The sequence below is a fragment of the Electrophorus electricus genome, chromosome 23, assembly GCF_013358815.1.
Source record: "Electrophorus electricus isolate fEleEle1 chromosome 23, fEleEle1.pri, whole genome shotgun sequence".
Classification (NCBI taxonomy): Eukaryota; Metazoa; Chordata; class Actinopteri; order Gymnotiformes; family Gymnotidae; genus Electrophorus; species Electrophorus electricus.
Window position 1 is genome coordinate 10,854,653 of NC_049557.1, and position 15,272 is coordinate 10,869,924.

The following is a 15,272-nucleotide window of genomic DNA, read 5'->3' on the forward strand; positions in this document are numbered from 1 at the left end:
AATTGAGGAAGGTACAAAGCCGATACAGGAAAGATGAGAGTGTGTGTGTGTGTGTGTGTGTGTGTGTGTGTGTGTGTGTGTGTGTGTGTGTGTGTGTGTGTGTGTGTGTGTGTGTGTGTGCGTGCGTGCGCGCATGCGTTCGTGTGTGCATGTGTGTATTTGTGGGTGTTACTGAGTGTGTGTACGCACCCCTGTGACTCCAGAAGGTGTATGTGCGTGCATATTTGTGTGTGCGTGTGTGCATGTAGTGTGTATGTGTTTGTGTGTGTGTGTGTGTGTGTGTGTGTACCTTTTGTCATGCTTTTGATCTTTCCCAGTGGAGACGGGACAGAAACATAAGACCCATCTACAATTAAAACCGACAACACACTCTGTCAAACATGATTACAGTGAAGTGATCTATATAGTCATTTAGCAGGATAAATTCCTATAGTTGAGGACGTCTGAGTGAATGGTGAGTATCACACCCCCTCCTGGCTGGGAGTATTCATTGCAGGGAGAGTCTTCCTGGGGCCTCTTGTAGTGTTTTAGTAGGGTGACAATGGCATCGTGTCCTAGAAAAATCACATGCAAAATCACCCTGAAAACTATAACAGCCTTCTTAAACTTTCACCTCTCAGTACAACCTTTAATATGTTTGATTAAATAAGTGCACAAGTCAAATTGAAAACATTGCATGATATTGGAATATGATCAGTGTATGTAATAAGAGCCAACCGTGTATTGCTAAGCCTTGTGGTAGCGCAGGCTCACCTTTCTCATAGGCCCACATGAGACAGGTCTGCTCCTCTTTCTCTCCACTGGAGCGGCTGGGATCACAGGCCACCAGGTTCATATCTGCCCCGTTGTCCAATAGAAACTGAACTAGGCGGATGTGACCATGGAAACAAGCACTGTGCAGACCTATCACAGCAGGGGTCAAGCAAGGAGTCGACAATCACACGATACAGGATGTGTGTGATCCACAAGAGAAACAAAAGACAAACCATATAAAAGCAAAAGAAAAAATGAGGTAAAAGGCTTTTTGTGTAAAAGTTGCGTATCAGTAAAACTGATCTTGCATGTACTGTGACTTCTCACTCTTTTTATAGGGGCACGTGTGTCTTTATAGGGGCACATGTGTGTCTTTATAGGGGTACCCGTGTGTCTTTATAGGGGTACCCATGTGTCTTTAGAGAGGTACCTGTGTGTGTTTTATAGGGGTACTGTGTGTCTTTATAGGAGTACATGTGTGTTTTATAGGGGTACCCATGTGTCTCAATAGGGGTACCCATATTGTTTTATAGGAGTACCCATATGTCTTTATAGGGGTACCCATGTGTCCTTATAGAAGAGGTACCAGTGTGTCTTTATAGGGGTTCTCATGTGTTTTATAGGGGGTACCCATGTGTCTTTATAGAGGTACCCATGTGTGCTTTATTGGGGTACCTGTATGTCTTTATAGAGGTACCCATGTGTGTTTTATTGTGGTACCCGTGTGTTTTATAGGGCTACCTGTGCATGTTTTATAGGGGTACCGTGTATCTTTATAGGAGTACCTGTGTGTGTTTTATTAGGGTACCTGTGTGTTTTATAGAGGTAACCATGTGTCTTTATAGTGGTATCCTTGTGTTTTATTGAGGTACTCGTGTGTTTTATTGGCATACGTTTGTCTTTTATTGGGGTACCCATGTGTTTTATTGGGGTGCCAGTGTGTGTTTTATTGGGGTACCCGTGTGTCCGTCTCGTCCTTGGTGATTGATACTCATCGCGTTCTGACTGATTAGGAACTTCACCATCTCCAGGTCCCTGCCGTAGGTGCAGGCACTACGAGAGACAACGGAAAGGTTCAGATCAAGATAAAGTTACTTACCATTGGCTTATGTCCACAGACATGTAGACTTTGGCCTATAGGAAGCCCATTTCACATTAAGTGCTATAGAACAGCCATATTCCACACCATAAGCTATAGGACGGTTATATTGCATTATGGGTTAAATGATGTTGGCACTCTGCTGTGGGCTGTAGAAAAGCTACATTGTGAAAAAACAATAACAAAATTCATTTTAATGCTGTATCTTGGGTTTGGGGGAGTGTTGACGAGCAGAGGTAGTGGATGAAGGCTTGTCTGGTCTGTGAACAGGTCTGGGTCTGTCGGTGCAGATGAGGACGAGTCGCTCGCCTATGAAATGCTGTCTCGCTGAAGATGTTCTCCTTGGACAGGCTGTCTGTTCCTGTGCAGTCCACCAGCTCCTTCACCACGTCAAACTTACCATTGTAGCAGGCCCTGCAAAAAACAGCACAACAACTCACATTAGACCCACATAGACCAGTCCCAGCACCCTTTAGACCCACACATTGCACACCTGTCTTGCCATTAGATTGGAAACCACTGGATTATGTTATTGGACTAAGTGCTAGCAGCACTAAAACTGGATGTCTTTAGTTCTATCTTGTTCTGTCCTGCTAAACTCACAGGTGGAGGGGCGTGTCCCCGTAGATGTTCACAGAGTGTGGTTGCACGCTGAAGTTCCCTTGCAGCAGGAAGCGCACAACCTCCTGGTGGCCAAACCGGGCGCAGAAGTGCAGCGGCACGTGGTCCTCGTTGTCCTGAGCATTTACTGTTCAAAGAGGGAAATGACACACTCCTGGTAACCGTTTCTCGTCCGTCCAGACCCTGCTGTCCGATCTGGCCTCAACTCCCATCCCTCATGTATCTAAACTGCTGCTGCTAAGCCACTGAGCAGATTGTGTTTTACGGTGGATATCTGAGATGCAGCCAGGCTCAGATGATGCTACATCGCAGACGGCGCTGCAGGAGGCGGGCCGCCGGATGGAGGAGCGCAGCGTTTCTCACCGTCCGTCTTCTCCGCCTCCTCCATCAGGAGGCGGATGATTCCCAGGAAGCCCTTGGCGGCTGCCAGATGGAGGGGCCGGTCGCCCACCTCCCCACTCACATTCACGTCCGCGCCGAATCTCAGCAGTAGCTTACACACCTGTTTGCAGCGTGTGAACAGGGGTGAAAACGTACATGCAAATGAACTAACAGTTCAGTGACTTTTGGCATATTTCTACACACCGGATGAATAATAACTGAGGTGTGTTGTGTGTGTGTGTGTGTGTCTGTAAGGATAAAGGTCTCCAAGGTCAAGAAAAGGAGTCTGATCACCTGCTCATGTCCATAATAGGCTGCTATGTGCAACGGGGTGAAGAACACAGCATCCTGGACGTTAACATATGCCCCGTGTTGCAGGAGAATGTCAACAGCCTTTGAGAAAAGCATCAAACATTGACCTTCATCACACAGAAATGCTACACATCCAACAACATTAAATACCAGCTTTTACTAATTTCCTCCAGCTCATATGAAAGTCGCCACCAAACAGCTGCCCTGCTCCAGGTCTACTGCTGCAGGCTGGGTTAATATCTGAGGTCTCACCTCGTCATGACCTGCTATGGTAGCGATGTGCAGGGCAGTGAGGGCCCCATAGCCAACCTGCTGGATGTCGGCTCCGCCGTGCAACAGAGCAGTCACCAGCTCCGCATTGCCCTGAGAGAGCGGGAGGGGGAAAGAAAAAAGAGATATATCCCCCAATCACCACCTACTTTCACCATCAAAACACCAACATCATTCTGTGAACGCAGGCATGTGTACTGAATAGTCCTGTGCTATCACACTGCCCCAAGCTGGTTTCCACAGTAACACACAGCTCTCAGCCAATAGTAATGCTTCATGTTTCCCCTCACAAAGCTTTGCTAAGGACACACTAGTATCTGATATCTCCACAGGACCATGGTGCTCGTACAGGAGTAACCTCCAGCAAGGGCTTGGGGCAAGCGGTACCCTGCCAAAGGTCCATGGTCTCTGTTAGGGTGGTCCATCAGAAGACGGGGTCTACCTTATAGGCGGCCAGGTGTAGGGCTGTGAAGCCATTACGCGTCAGTCGGGAGGGACGGAGGCCCTTCAGCATCAGGGTCCTGATGTGACTCTTGTTTCCTGTTTCATGCAGTGACGAGGAGCAAGGCTGAGAGCAAGCTCGGACCTCAGTTCTGAAGCCCTGGCTTTCTCAAGACATGACGTGAGCAACTTCACTACGGTTTGGTTTATATTGCTACGTTGTTTTTTAGGGCCCTGAATCGGGTTTGCAGGAACCAGACCCCTAATCAGCAAATCAAGGTTCCAGTATTGGTGTAATACAGGATTGGTTGATTAGTTGGGAACTACCAAGTCTGGGTCTGTTTCTACTCTGGATCTTGTCCAGTTGGTAATTACCTAGAGGGTGAACTAAAGGCACTTTTGTATGGATCGCAACTTCAAAGGAACAGCGATTGCTGTAGGACCTTAACAAGCCAATAAATAAAGAACTATACATGCAACATTTTACAATTACAGCTAGATTACTTTCCAAATCAATATGTAATATTCTTAACCCACATCTACTCTCTGGAACATGTCCGGTGTTATGGAAAGAGTCTAAAATTATGACCTCTACCTAAAAATAGAAGTTGTTGTAGACCTCCTAGTCTACTCCCTGTGCTGAGTAACATGTTGGAGAAGATCGTCGTTAATCAAATGTTTAATGATTTCAGTAGAAATGTATTACTTACAGCATGCGTAAAGACCAGGTCACACTACTAGGGCTGCATTTGCACACATAACCGATCAGTGGGTAACTCATATGGATGATGGACAGCTAGTTGGAGCTGTGTGCTTGGATTTAACTGTAGCTTCTGATGTTACTGAGTAGAGCAGTTACCTGTCTGATAGAACACAGTGAATATATTTACATGGCAGTTTTTCTGGCAGTAAAAAGTCCCTGATGGTGTCCCTCAGGGGAGTTGTTTGGATCCACCTTTATTTTCAGTTTTCATATATGATTCAAACAGTTGTTAAGTTTCCAGTGTAGTTATGTGTGCTGATGCATCTCAGCTTTGTCCTGCCTATTTGCCAACTTGGGTGGAGTTGAGAGAGACCATCTAAACGTAGATCTGCAAATAACTACAAAATGGGTAAGGATGTAAAGTTAGGAGTGAGTACTTGTAATGTCAAGCAGGGCCGAGGCGACAGGCACTAGCAAGTAACAGACACAACAACCAGGATAGCGTCAATAACCGACAATGAGGCGTATTAAATAAATGCATGACTTACAGGGCTTAAATGCACACAATAATGAGACTTAAGACAAAGCAGAAACCAATGAAGGGCAGGGAATTGAACAAGGAAGCATGGCAAAACAGAACCCAAGCAAAACCAGGAGCAGAAACCCAAACAAACGCTTGAAGGCATCGCTGTGGGAAGCGCTACACCAGGAGAAGGAAACGTGACAGCACTAAACACTATGAAAGTGTGTTTTTATTTGGTAGTAGGGATGTTTGTGTTAACTCTACAGTACTCAGTTTAGCTATAGATATATTATTGTTTATTCTTTTATTTGTGTTTTGTTTTGGTTTTTAGTTTCATACTGCATTTTTGTTTGTTGGGCTTTAAATATTGCTTGTTTTATATTTATTGTTTTTTGGGTGGGTCCCAAGAAGACTAGCGACCACTTTGTAGAAACTATTGGGAATCTATTGGGAACTATTGGGAACATCAGCCGTGGCACATCCCAGCACACGTGTCCTCTTGAGCTCCTACCCGCGCATATGCAGCAGAGGTGCAGGAGTGACAGTCCGCCCTCCGCACGGTAGTTCACGTTCACCTGGCCGAACGCTTCCTCTGAGCTGCGGCATGCATGCGCCATCGCAGGGGGAAAGAGAAAATGTTATGCACCCGAAACCTGTTGATATTCACAAACTCCAAGTTGAGCAAATCAATAAGGACTAAAATAATAAAACAAATGCTTTCACTGTGTGTAAACAGTAGAATGAATTCACTCTTATTCACACGTCCACGGGGAGGTAAGCATCTTTGTAGAGCTTTATCAAAGGAACAAAGTTCAGGATTCATATTTCTTATGTAACCGTGAGCCTTGAATCAGTGTGCGTTTCCTCCTCACCTGAACACGTGTTGGAGCTCAGCTAGCTCATGCTCTTTGATGCGCAGATCGTCCTCGAGTCTTTCGATAATGACGGAGTACGCCTCGCTCACCTTCTTCTTCCACTCATCTGTAGAGGAATGTACAATAACCCATGGCGAGGGTGCACCGTTGTTGGAGGATTTACGAACTTTTATTAGCTAAGAGTGCTTCAGTCTTCAGTTACAGTCTGCTCAGTCTGCCAAAACAGGCCTTGGCCAACATTCTTATCTCACTCACTATCACTTACACTGCAGTCCTTGTGCATGGCACTAGTTTCCCTCTGGCCTGTAGCACCCAATTTAGACCACTGGCGTGTTAGAGCAGAGAAAAACACAACCCTGCCTTCTCTCGGATTTGTAATCATCGCTAGTTAATTGAACAATATACATGGCTAAGGGGTCACTTTGTCATCACCCCTGACTGTTATAGCTGCACCTCCGGGAGCAGTGATTTGAATACCTGCCTTCTTCATAAATGAACCACCAGTGGTTAATAAAGACACTGGTTGGACTAATTACAGGAAGTTAAACGGATTTTTCTCTGTGCAGGACTGGATTCCGAACCACCTTGTCCTGAAAATCACTGAACCGCAATGCAATTAATAGCACACAAGTAGACTGCGAACCGGGAGCACAGCCGTGAGCTTTTACCTGTGCACGTCTGTGTGGGTCTGGATTTATAGTTCCCCATAGGAGCAGCGCAGTTGAAGCCTTCTCAGCGAGCCCAGGACCAGCCTGTCATGCAGCTGAAAACCAGCTCCTCCACCGAACACAATAGGGAGGTGACAGATAAAACAGAGCATGGCAGCCCTGCTAAAAATAAACTGCGGCTTGGAACGGAATGTGTGACAGCAGAGACAGCTGAGCACCCCGCAAGCCTGTGTGTGTGTGCGCGTGTATGCCAGTGACAAAAGCGCAACGATGAGGCTGGAGCGCTCTCTCTCTCTCTCTCTCTCTCTCTCTCTCTCTCTCTCTCTCTCTCTCTCTCTCTCTCTCTCTCTCTCTCTCTCTCTCTCTCTCTCTCTCTCTCTCTCTCTCTCTCTCTCTCTCTCTCTCTCTCTCTCTCTCTCTCTCTCTCTCTCTCTCTAACAGGTGGAATAACTAAGAAGGGGCCATAACGTTTGTCGGCAGCACAGCACACCTAAAGCTCCTTTCACGTTGCATTATCCAAATACAAAATGAACAAAACCACATCACAAAGGTATTGATGGGGGGTTCAAACAGATGCTTTGTAAATGCACTTTCATTAGTTATTTTCTAAATGTATAACACTAAACATGATGACCTTTTGTAGGTGATATTCATCATTTTAGGAGCCACAGTTGTTAAGCACAGGGTCAGCTGGGTGAACCTCCCAACCGGAGCATGGATACTGTACTCTTATCCAGCTGTACTCTTATCCAACTGTGCCCTTATCCAGCTGTACTCTTATCCAGCTGTGTCCATTTTTGAGTCATTTTTTCTTGAATAAGTGAAAGTAATCAACACTTTTAATAAACATCATGATAAACATCATTCCTTTTTTAATAAAAATCTGAAATTTGAAAAATATCCATTTTCAAACAATCTATTTTAATGATAAAAGTCAACATCCATTTATTTCCATATCCAAACTTTAAAATAAAAATAAATTCTGTAAATTTCAGAAATGCCATACCTTGCATCACCCATTCTAACAATGGCAAAAAAGTCACCCTAGATGAAACACCAGTGGAGCTCCTCTAATGCTCCACACTAAAACACCACTGGAGCTCCTCTAATGCTCCACACTAAAACACCAGTGGAGCTCCTCTAATGCGCCACACTAAAACACCAGTGGAGCTCCTCTAATGCGCCACACTAAAACACCAGTGGAGCTCCTCTAATGCACCACACTAAAAAGTTCATGTTTCTTCACTGTTCTTCACTTCAGCACAGTACTGATGATGATCACACAGCTTCCTGTCATTAGAAGACTCAGGGTAAGAAGGTCAAGCCCAGAGTTTCACTCTGAGATTCCATTCACAACAAGTTCACATGGCTGTGGGAGTTGGGGGTCCAGAAGGCATGACCGGTAGTGCTCTCTTTAGGTGGGAAAGAGTGGACTTCTGTGGGAATAAAGACCTGAAACATGTTCAAACTGTGATCTGTCTCCTCCTTTTCTCAATTCTAGATGCTGCCATTTGGGGCAAGGGTTCATCCAGCCTGGAGAATTTCTTCATGAAGTGTTTTTCTGAACTCCAGCATCTGCTCCAAGTCCTTGTTCTGTAGGGCCTCCCGTAGCGAGAGCCGTTTGGTGTGTTTGGGCAAAGTCACTTTCCCTTTTCCGAGCACTGCCCATACCATCTCCAATGTCTTCGCAAACGAGCACTTCAGGTCCTCACAGACGAGGAAGAGGCAACAGTCCCAGAGGTTACATACACTGCCGTCCCCTGAGAACCTCACGTCCTCAGCGCACAGCCCCCAGCAACTCGCACAGTGGTCCAGAGCAGCTCCAAACAGCTGTAGGTCCTTCATATCTGCAGGGCTGGACACACTCCGCTTCAGGTTGTCCTGAACGCCGAACGCCACGGTCACAAAGCCCGTCCCACCGCCCAGCCTGACACTCAGGGAGTGCATAAAGGTCTCCCTAGGCACGGAGAGCCCCGCCTCCACCCAGCAGCCACTGACAATGGACCGCGTGCCCACTGTGGCTGCAGACTCCAGCTTGCTGTACTCCACCACACTGCCCTCCGATACAGAGGCACTGTGATGAAGGACGCTGTGCATGACACAGTGCGGAGCAGCCATTTCCTCAGACACCTCCAGCGGACAAACACTGAAGGCGGCTGGGAGGAGGCCAAGCTTTCCCCTGAGACAGGGGTCAGTGGTGAAGTGGAACAGGTATTCTTCTGTGGTGCCCAGGTGGTAGAACTTCGACTCATTGAGCAGGATGACATTGAGTGGCATTCCCCTGAGGCAATAGAAGATCTTCTCTCGGATCTCCATGAGGCTGGTCTCCTTCTTGGTGACATTGGCTGTGTTTTGAGTGTACTCCACTGTAGCGCCTGGCCCAAGGGCCTGGAGGAAGTCTCCATAAGCATCTACTTCACACGTAAGAGGCCTGATGTCTCTAAACAGGTTCAACAGGATCACTGCCGTGCCATAATCGACGTAGTAAGTGCTGTCAGTATAGACAAAGTCGCCATCCGCGTTTCTACACACCGCACCACTTTTGTGCATTCTTTGGACACTCGGTTTATGCAAATACTGGAAACAGGTTCTGTATTCCATGTCACGTATCTCAGAATCCCTGGCTGCTTCTAGAACAAACACTCCATGCGTAGTTCCGATGGAGACCGGCGAGGGGTGGGCAAGGGCCGTAAATCCCGGCCTACGGAACATGACGCTCTCGCTGGTGCTGTACAGCTCAATGTCATCCGCACAGGTGACCAGCACGCCCGGCTTCATGTGAGGGGGAAAGTCCACGTACATGGCCATCTTCAGCTCCAGCATCTGATACAGAGGCTCTCCCATGGGAAGTGCTGTGAAGATCTTCCCAAGAGCGCTGGCGTTGGGTAAACGTTGACTCAGCCCGCCTGGATGAATAGTCAGTGTAGGAGTCATGTATATGTGTGTGTATGTATGTATATATATATATATATATATATATATATGTATGTATATATATATATATATATATATATACATACATATATATATATATATATATATATATATATATATATATATATATATATATATGTATGTATGTATGTATGTATGTATGTGTGTGTGTGTGTGTGTGTGTGTGTGTGTGTGTGTGTGTGTGTGTGTGTGTGTGTGTGTGTGTGTGTGTGTGTTGTGCCCATATGATTTAAAATCAAACACATGACTGATAAAAAGATATTGTAAATTATACATGGGAGATTAACATTAAGGAATGTAGTACCAGCATGTATCAGAAGGACTTTGAATTTGGACAGGGCCTCCCCGTACTGATCATTCAGGAGCTGCAGAGAATGAAGAGTTGACCCTCCATTACCTGTAAGAAGGGGATACCTGAGATCAGCATTTTTCAGGCTGTAGAATACGTGTTAGTTCTAGAGCAGCACGTGCTGTGGTACTCGCCGATCTTGCGTCCAGGGGGATCCGCGATCACGTGGTACTGAATGCCAAGGGGTATTTCCTTCCTGTCGCACTTGTGGCGGATCTGAAGCTCGTATGCGCGTTTCTGCTCCTCATCCACCGCAGTGAGAACCACAAGGTCCCAGAATTCTCCAGATTCCACCTCTACGCCTGTAAAACACGGAGCGTAAAGATAAATGGCAGTAATACGCTTTAAAGCTTTATGGTAAATCACACCCTTAAAGCGACACATCACTAAGTCCACTGTGGATTGAGGTTGCATCTGCAGTATGCTTCACATAACTTATAATGAACGTATATCCTCAGCGGTTTCCCATACCCCTCATTTTGTTGAATTTTTCCAATTTCTTTCTGGAGGCTTTTTCCAGATGTATATTTTTGGCGTGTTCGGTCATTATAAATAGTTGTCTAACCAGCTAGCTAGCTGAGCTAGTTCTTGGTTTAAACTGAGCAAGTTTAGACAGCCTGCTAGCGGTTAGGTAACTTAAATGGACACACAATAAACAATTTCATTTAAAAAAAAATAATAAACGACTGTAGCATAGTAAGCTTTATAGTAAATGTGTGTAATTGATATGCTATTTAGCATAAACAACCTCAAGGTAAAATTAGCACAGTTAACTAGCTAGTTAGCTTGCTAGCTACGTCTTTCATCCGTGTTTACATCGGCACTTCCGTACTCTTAGACACGTGACAAAACCTGACTTCTTGTATTTAATTTGGGTTTTTTGTTTGTTTGTTTGTTTTCATGAGATTTTTACCTCATGAGTTTAGTCTTTTGATTTATCATGAAATTCGACGTGCTGTAAAAATACGTAATAAAACGCAGTGACCTTAACAAATAATGAGAGACCACGTTTTCAAACTTCGGTTGTCATGGCAACTGTAACATTACCATTACAGGTAAGGCGACATGCTCAGAGCTTTTGAAAACTAGAATCCCAAACCTAGGCCTGGTTTTGTTGGGTAATTCCTGCTCACACTATTCATATAATGCGTTGGGTTTGGTGGTGTGAGTGGTGTCCCTACAAAGGTGAAATTAAATCTACACCACTGTCCTAAACTGTAAATGTTACTAGGGACTGACAATAAAAAATTTGTATAAATAGGATATTGTTTTTCTATTTGCAGTCTTCCAGTCACAGAGAAGCATATTTTCGCTGATATAACAATGATTTCCCCCCTCCAGCGGTTCAGTGATAACGTGGCCGTTAGGAAAACCATAAATGGAAGCACAGAGTGCTTTTCTGGTGAACTGTTCTGAGTTCTTGATACTGAAACATGGACATAGCACAACACCAGGGGAGCAACCCACCGACCTACAGGAGGTTGTGTTGGTCACCCTGAGCAGCTTGATGTTAAAGTCACTGGACCAGCTCGGAGGCTGCAAAGCATTGAGAATTTGCATCCTGGCTGACAATTTCCTGACCAGGATAGATCCTCTCGTTGAGTGTGTGCATTTAGTGAAGCTGGATCTCAGAGGGAATCAGGTTGGCATGGTTTTAAACATTCTGTGTGTGTGTGTGTGTGTGTGTGTGTGTGTTTGAATTTTATACAGTAGTACAAAAACAGTGGAGTAGATTCCGATTCAAGTGTGAATTGAGTCACTAAACCCAGTTTTGCGTTCTTTGTCAGATAGTCTGTCTTCCAGGCTCTTCGTTTTGGAGCAATCTAAAAGATCTGCAAGTGCTCAACCTACACGACAACAACATGGTGTCGAAGAAAAATATTACTGGTCTTTCGGGCTGCCCACGTCTGTCAGCCTTGACTCTGTATGACACCCCACTCAGTTTGAAGGTCAGCTATAGGCACTGTGTCATTAACAGCATTTGGACTCTGAAGGCCCTCGATAACCATGTTATCTCAGATGAGGAAATCATGGAAGACTGGCACCTTCCTTCGAAATTCAGAGCAAAGGCTCCTCAGTTTTGTGTAAATCTGTATCCACAGTTAAAACTGGTTAGTGTGAAAACTAATATTCATTCTTTACTTTCATAGATATGTCCATGACTTCCACAATAGAACCATCCAGTTCATGATTTTATGTCTTCTTGCTCTTAGGATTCATATAAGAATGAAATTAAAGTGGTACATGGAATTATGGCAGAAATAAACAGGATCCAAGCCATCTATTCCCCAGTTCTGATTATCCAAAAATGGATTCGAGGGCACCTTACCAGGAGACGTCTTGGGTAAATTGTCATTGTATTGGTGTGTTGTCAGTGTATGCACCTCTGGATACACACACGTGGAGAGAGAAACTGTATTGTATATTAGGCAGATATAAATCCACTGAATATTATGACGCTGTCAATGAACGGCTTCAGTATTTGGTCATTTTGGCAGACGGTGTGGATGTGTGTTGCCATGGAGATCGTTGGTGAGGAAGTTAATCTCAGCCAGTACACCAGCATCCCCTCCTTCTCTGGGAATCGCCAGAAGATCCTGGATCCAGGAGCACCAAGATGGTCAGCTCCACCAGGTATCACTGAACATCTGCTTCCTGTTTCAGTTTCCTCACATTTCAGATTTGGAGTCACTTTTCTCCGTTACCATCAGTTTGTGAGCCTGGGTAATGTAGGTTGTAGGTGCAGAATGTGACCTTTTCACGGTAGAAGTTTAGGTTACATGTTTGTTTGGTTTTTGTTTGGTTTTTTTCTTTTGTTTGGTTTTTGTCTGATTCTTCTCACCTCCTTGGTGTTTCCTCCAGATCACTTTTAAATTTTATTATATACATATGTGTGTTACTGCTTGATGATATTGTGAGACAGAATTAAATAGCTATGTGTATTCTAGAGCTACTCATTATATATGTGTATACTACATCTACTAATTATATGTGTGTGTTCTAGAGCTACTCATTATATATGTGTATACTACATCTACTAATTATATGTGTGTGTTCTAGAGCTACTCATTATATATGTGTATACTAGACCTACTAATTATGTGTGTATTCTAGAGCTACTCATTATATATGTGTATACTAGACCTACTAATTATGTGTGTATTCTAGAGCTACTCATTATATATGTGTATACTAGATCTACTAATTATATATGTGTATTCTAGAGCTACTCATTATATATGTGCATACTAGACCTACTAATTGTGTGTGTGTTCTAGAGCTACTCATTGTATATGTGTATACTAGACCTACTAATTATGTGTGTATTTTAGCCCTACTAATTATATGTGTGTATTCTAGAGCTACTCATACATGTGTATACTAGAGCTACTTATTTTATATGTGTAAACTAGATCTACTCATACATGTGTATACTGTGGTTTATTGCTTTTCCTATTCCAATATTGTCCTGGGTTTTTAAATTTTTATTTTATATTAGCTCTTATATTTTTATATTAAACTCTTAGGTATATCTCTTGGTTAATGGGTATTCTAAAGGCACATAAAATAAAATTCTATCATTGCTATTATATTATTATAATATTATTAAAGCTCTGTCACTTTCCGGCGCCCTCTGTGCTGTTTCTGACGTTTCTTCAATACCGGAAGTGTCAGCTGTGTATCTGTGGTCATGGTTGCAGTATTTATCACCTTTTCACTCTCTTGGCCTTTTCATGAAGGGCAGTATGACAGTTCATTTTAAAATGACATATAAGCTTGTGGTGTTTCTCACACAGGGGCAGAAAGGAGGAGATGTAACTATTAAAAAACTGCACATGAACTTGAGCGAAGTCGTGCCAGCTGAAAGCCAGGAGGTTAGACCGCATGCACGTTTGAACATATTTGAACGGAGCTGTCTGCTCTCCTTTTCACGTGTGCTCATTATATACCAGATCCTGCAAGATACTCTCAGTGCCAGATCATTCGACAGTCTTACCGTGCCATGCAACACCCCTCAGCAGGGCACCGGCGCGAGGAGTTGGAGAACCAGTTCCGGTGAGTTGACCTACAGCAGAAGAATACAGCAAAAGAAACCTCAGATATTTTGAAAGTCAAAGTCAGTTGTAGTAGTGCACAGCTGAACGATGTTTTGTTTTACGCATTTCTTGTCTTTAGATCTCGATGCTAAGGCCATGGACAGCGAGTCCTTTTGTCTGTTTGGCCTCAAGGCAACAATGCACTTGTCCAAGCCCTTTGCTGACATGCTAATGTCCCGCAAAGCTGACGGGCAGGACGTGCGAGATGCCATTGGCCATTTACACAAGCTGAAAGCCCACGCACCTTCCCTCCGGCAGCCCCGCCCTCCCAACATCACGGCAGAGAAGCGTCTCGTTGACCAGCGCTCCAACTGCCTAAGCCTCGCCCCTTTCTGGGAGATCGAGAGGGCGTATCGGGCGAGGGAGAAGGCAGAGGACCTCAGGGCTCGGGTGGAGCGCGTGGTCCAGGCGCAGGCTCTCCGCGCCGATGCCTGCAGTCGCCACGACGCCTTCGGGATGTCCCGCAGAAAGGAGGCATTGGAGCAGCGGGAACGGGAGCGGATGGAGGCGGCGGAAGCGATGAGTCTCCGCAGAGCCCAGCGGGAGCAGGAGGTGCAGCGCGTCCGTCAGAGGCACGCCCGCTTCCTCGAGGAGAAGAGGAGGAAGGCGTCGGAGCGGGAGACGGTCGAGCTCTTCTGCCGGCAGCACGTCTCTCTGGCGACGGCCGTCGCGAGACACTGCACCCGACAGAACCTCCGACACGCTCTGCATGAGAGGAGACAGCGTGTGGCCTCCATCAAGCAGCACACCACGGCTGGAGGCCCGGACACACCTGGACAACAGGTAGAGCGCCTTACACACCACCTCTCTCTGCTCTATATCAAATACAGTCATTAACGAGCCATTTATATTTGCGTATTTGGATATTTAGTTGAATATTTTATGTAATTACGAGGCCTACTGCTACTGCCAACGTAACTGCTGTTATTATATGTCTGCTTTTCACTCTTTAGGAAACAGCATACCCATACAGAGGCTGTAGTGTGTCAGGAAAATTCGCTTTGCTCTTCTCTAAGTCAGCACCAATACCTCCCAAAGCCGGTGGCCAGCGTGGCATGTGTGAACTCCAGACCGGACGCACTCTGTCACACAGCTCAGCCAGACTCCCTCACCTCTCACACTCTCGTCCCAACTTAACTGTGGTCCACCTTAAATATTTAAATCAGCAGCGTTAACTGAATTGCAGGCACTGGCTAAATAAAGCGTGTTTGAGAAGACTCTTAAA

General features: G+C 45.1%; 3 protein-coding genes across 8 annotated transcripts in view; 1 reads left to right on the forward strand and 2 right to left on the reverse strand.

Annotated features, from left to right (window-relative positions):
* Positions 1-6,760, reverse strand: part of tnni3k (TNNI3 interacting kinase) — a 32,191-nt gene extending 25,431 nt beyond the window's left edge. For 2 of the 3 annotated variants that reach the window (XM_035521933.1, XM_027025257.2), the window contains exons 1-13: positions 6,647-6,760; positions 5,976-6,084; positions 5,615-5,700; positions 3,879-3,976; positions 3,419-3,529; positions 3,149-3,247; positions 2,837-2,975; positions 2,456-2,600; positions 2,162-2,266; positions 1,712-1,806; positions 754-903; positions 468-554; positions 290-346 (exon numbers count right to left, since the gene is read on the reverse strand). In XM_035521933.1, coding sequence (XP_035377826.1) covers positions 290-346; positions 468-554; positions 754-903; positions 1,712-1,806; positions 2,162-2,266; positions 2,456-2,600; positions 2,837-2,975; positions 3,149-3,247; positions 3,419-3,529; positions 3,879-3,976; positions 5,615-5,700; positions 5,976-6,084; positions 6,647-6,686 — 1,321 coding nt within the window. In that variant the 5' untranslated portion in view covers positions 6,687-6,760. Of the gene's footprint in view, positions 1-289; positions 347-467; positions 555-753; positions 904-1,711; positions 1,807-2,161; positions 2,267-2,455; positions 2,601-2,836; positions 2,976-3,148; positions 3,248-3,418; positions 3,530-3,878; positions 3,977-5,614; positions 5,701-5,975; positions 6,085-6,646 lie in introns of those variants that run through there. The other variant, XM_035521934.1, reaches the window with a different exon arrangement.
* A 761-nt stretch (positions 6,761-7,521) lies between these two features.
* On the reverse strand, positions 7,522-10,781 carry fpgt (fucose-1-phosphate guanylyltransferase). 2 transcript variants are annotated; one of them, XM_027025261.2, is made up of 4 exons: positions 10,422-10,781; positions 10,085-10,252; positions 9,906-9,998; positions 7,522-9,552 (listed from the first exon to the last, which is right to left on the reverse strand). In XM_027025261.2, exons 1-4 carry the CDS (start codon positions 10,495-10,497, stop codon positions 8,171-8,173), a joined length of 1,719 nt encoding a protein of 572 aa, XP_026881062.2. In that variant the 5' UTR covers positions 10,498-10,781; the 3' UTR covers positions 7,522-8,170. The 2 variants fall into 2 exon arrangements, with proteins under 2 accessions (XP_026881062.2, XP_026881061.2); XM_027025260.2 differs by lacking the exon at positions 10,422-10,781 and having other exon boundaries at positions 10,085-10,374.
* Positions 10,220-15,246, forward strand: lrriq3 (leucine rich repeats and IQ motif containing 3). 3 transcript variants are annotated; one of them, XM_035521935.1, is made up of 9 exons: positions 10,220-10,307; positions 11,292-11,592; positions 11,738-12,061; positions 12,164-12,294; positions 12,449-12,584; positions 13,748-13,825; positions 13,904-14,006; positions 14,127-14,830; positions 15,001-15,246. In XM_035521935.1, the coding sequence occupies exons 2-9, from the start codon at positions 11,329-11,331 to the stop codon at positions 15,220-15,222; spliced, it is 1,962 nt and encodes a 653-aa protein (XP_035377828.1). In that variant the 5' UTR covers positions 10,220-10,307; positions 11,292-11,328; the 3' UTR covers positions 15,223-15,246. The 3 variants fall into 3 exon arrangements, with proteins under 3 accessions (XP_035377828.1, XP_026881052.2, XP_035377829.1); XM_027025251.2 differs by lacking the exon at positions 10,220-10,307 and adding an exon at positions 10,896-11,005; XM_035521936.1 differs by lacking the exon at positions 10,220-10,307 and having other exon boundaries at positions 11,521-11,592; positions 11,742-12,061.
* The last annotated feature ends 26 nt before the right edge of the window (positions 15,247-15,272 follow it).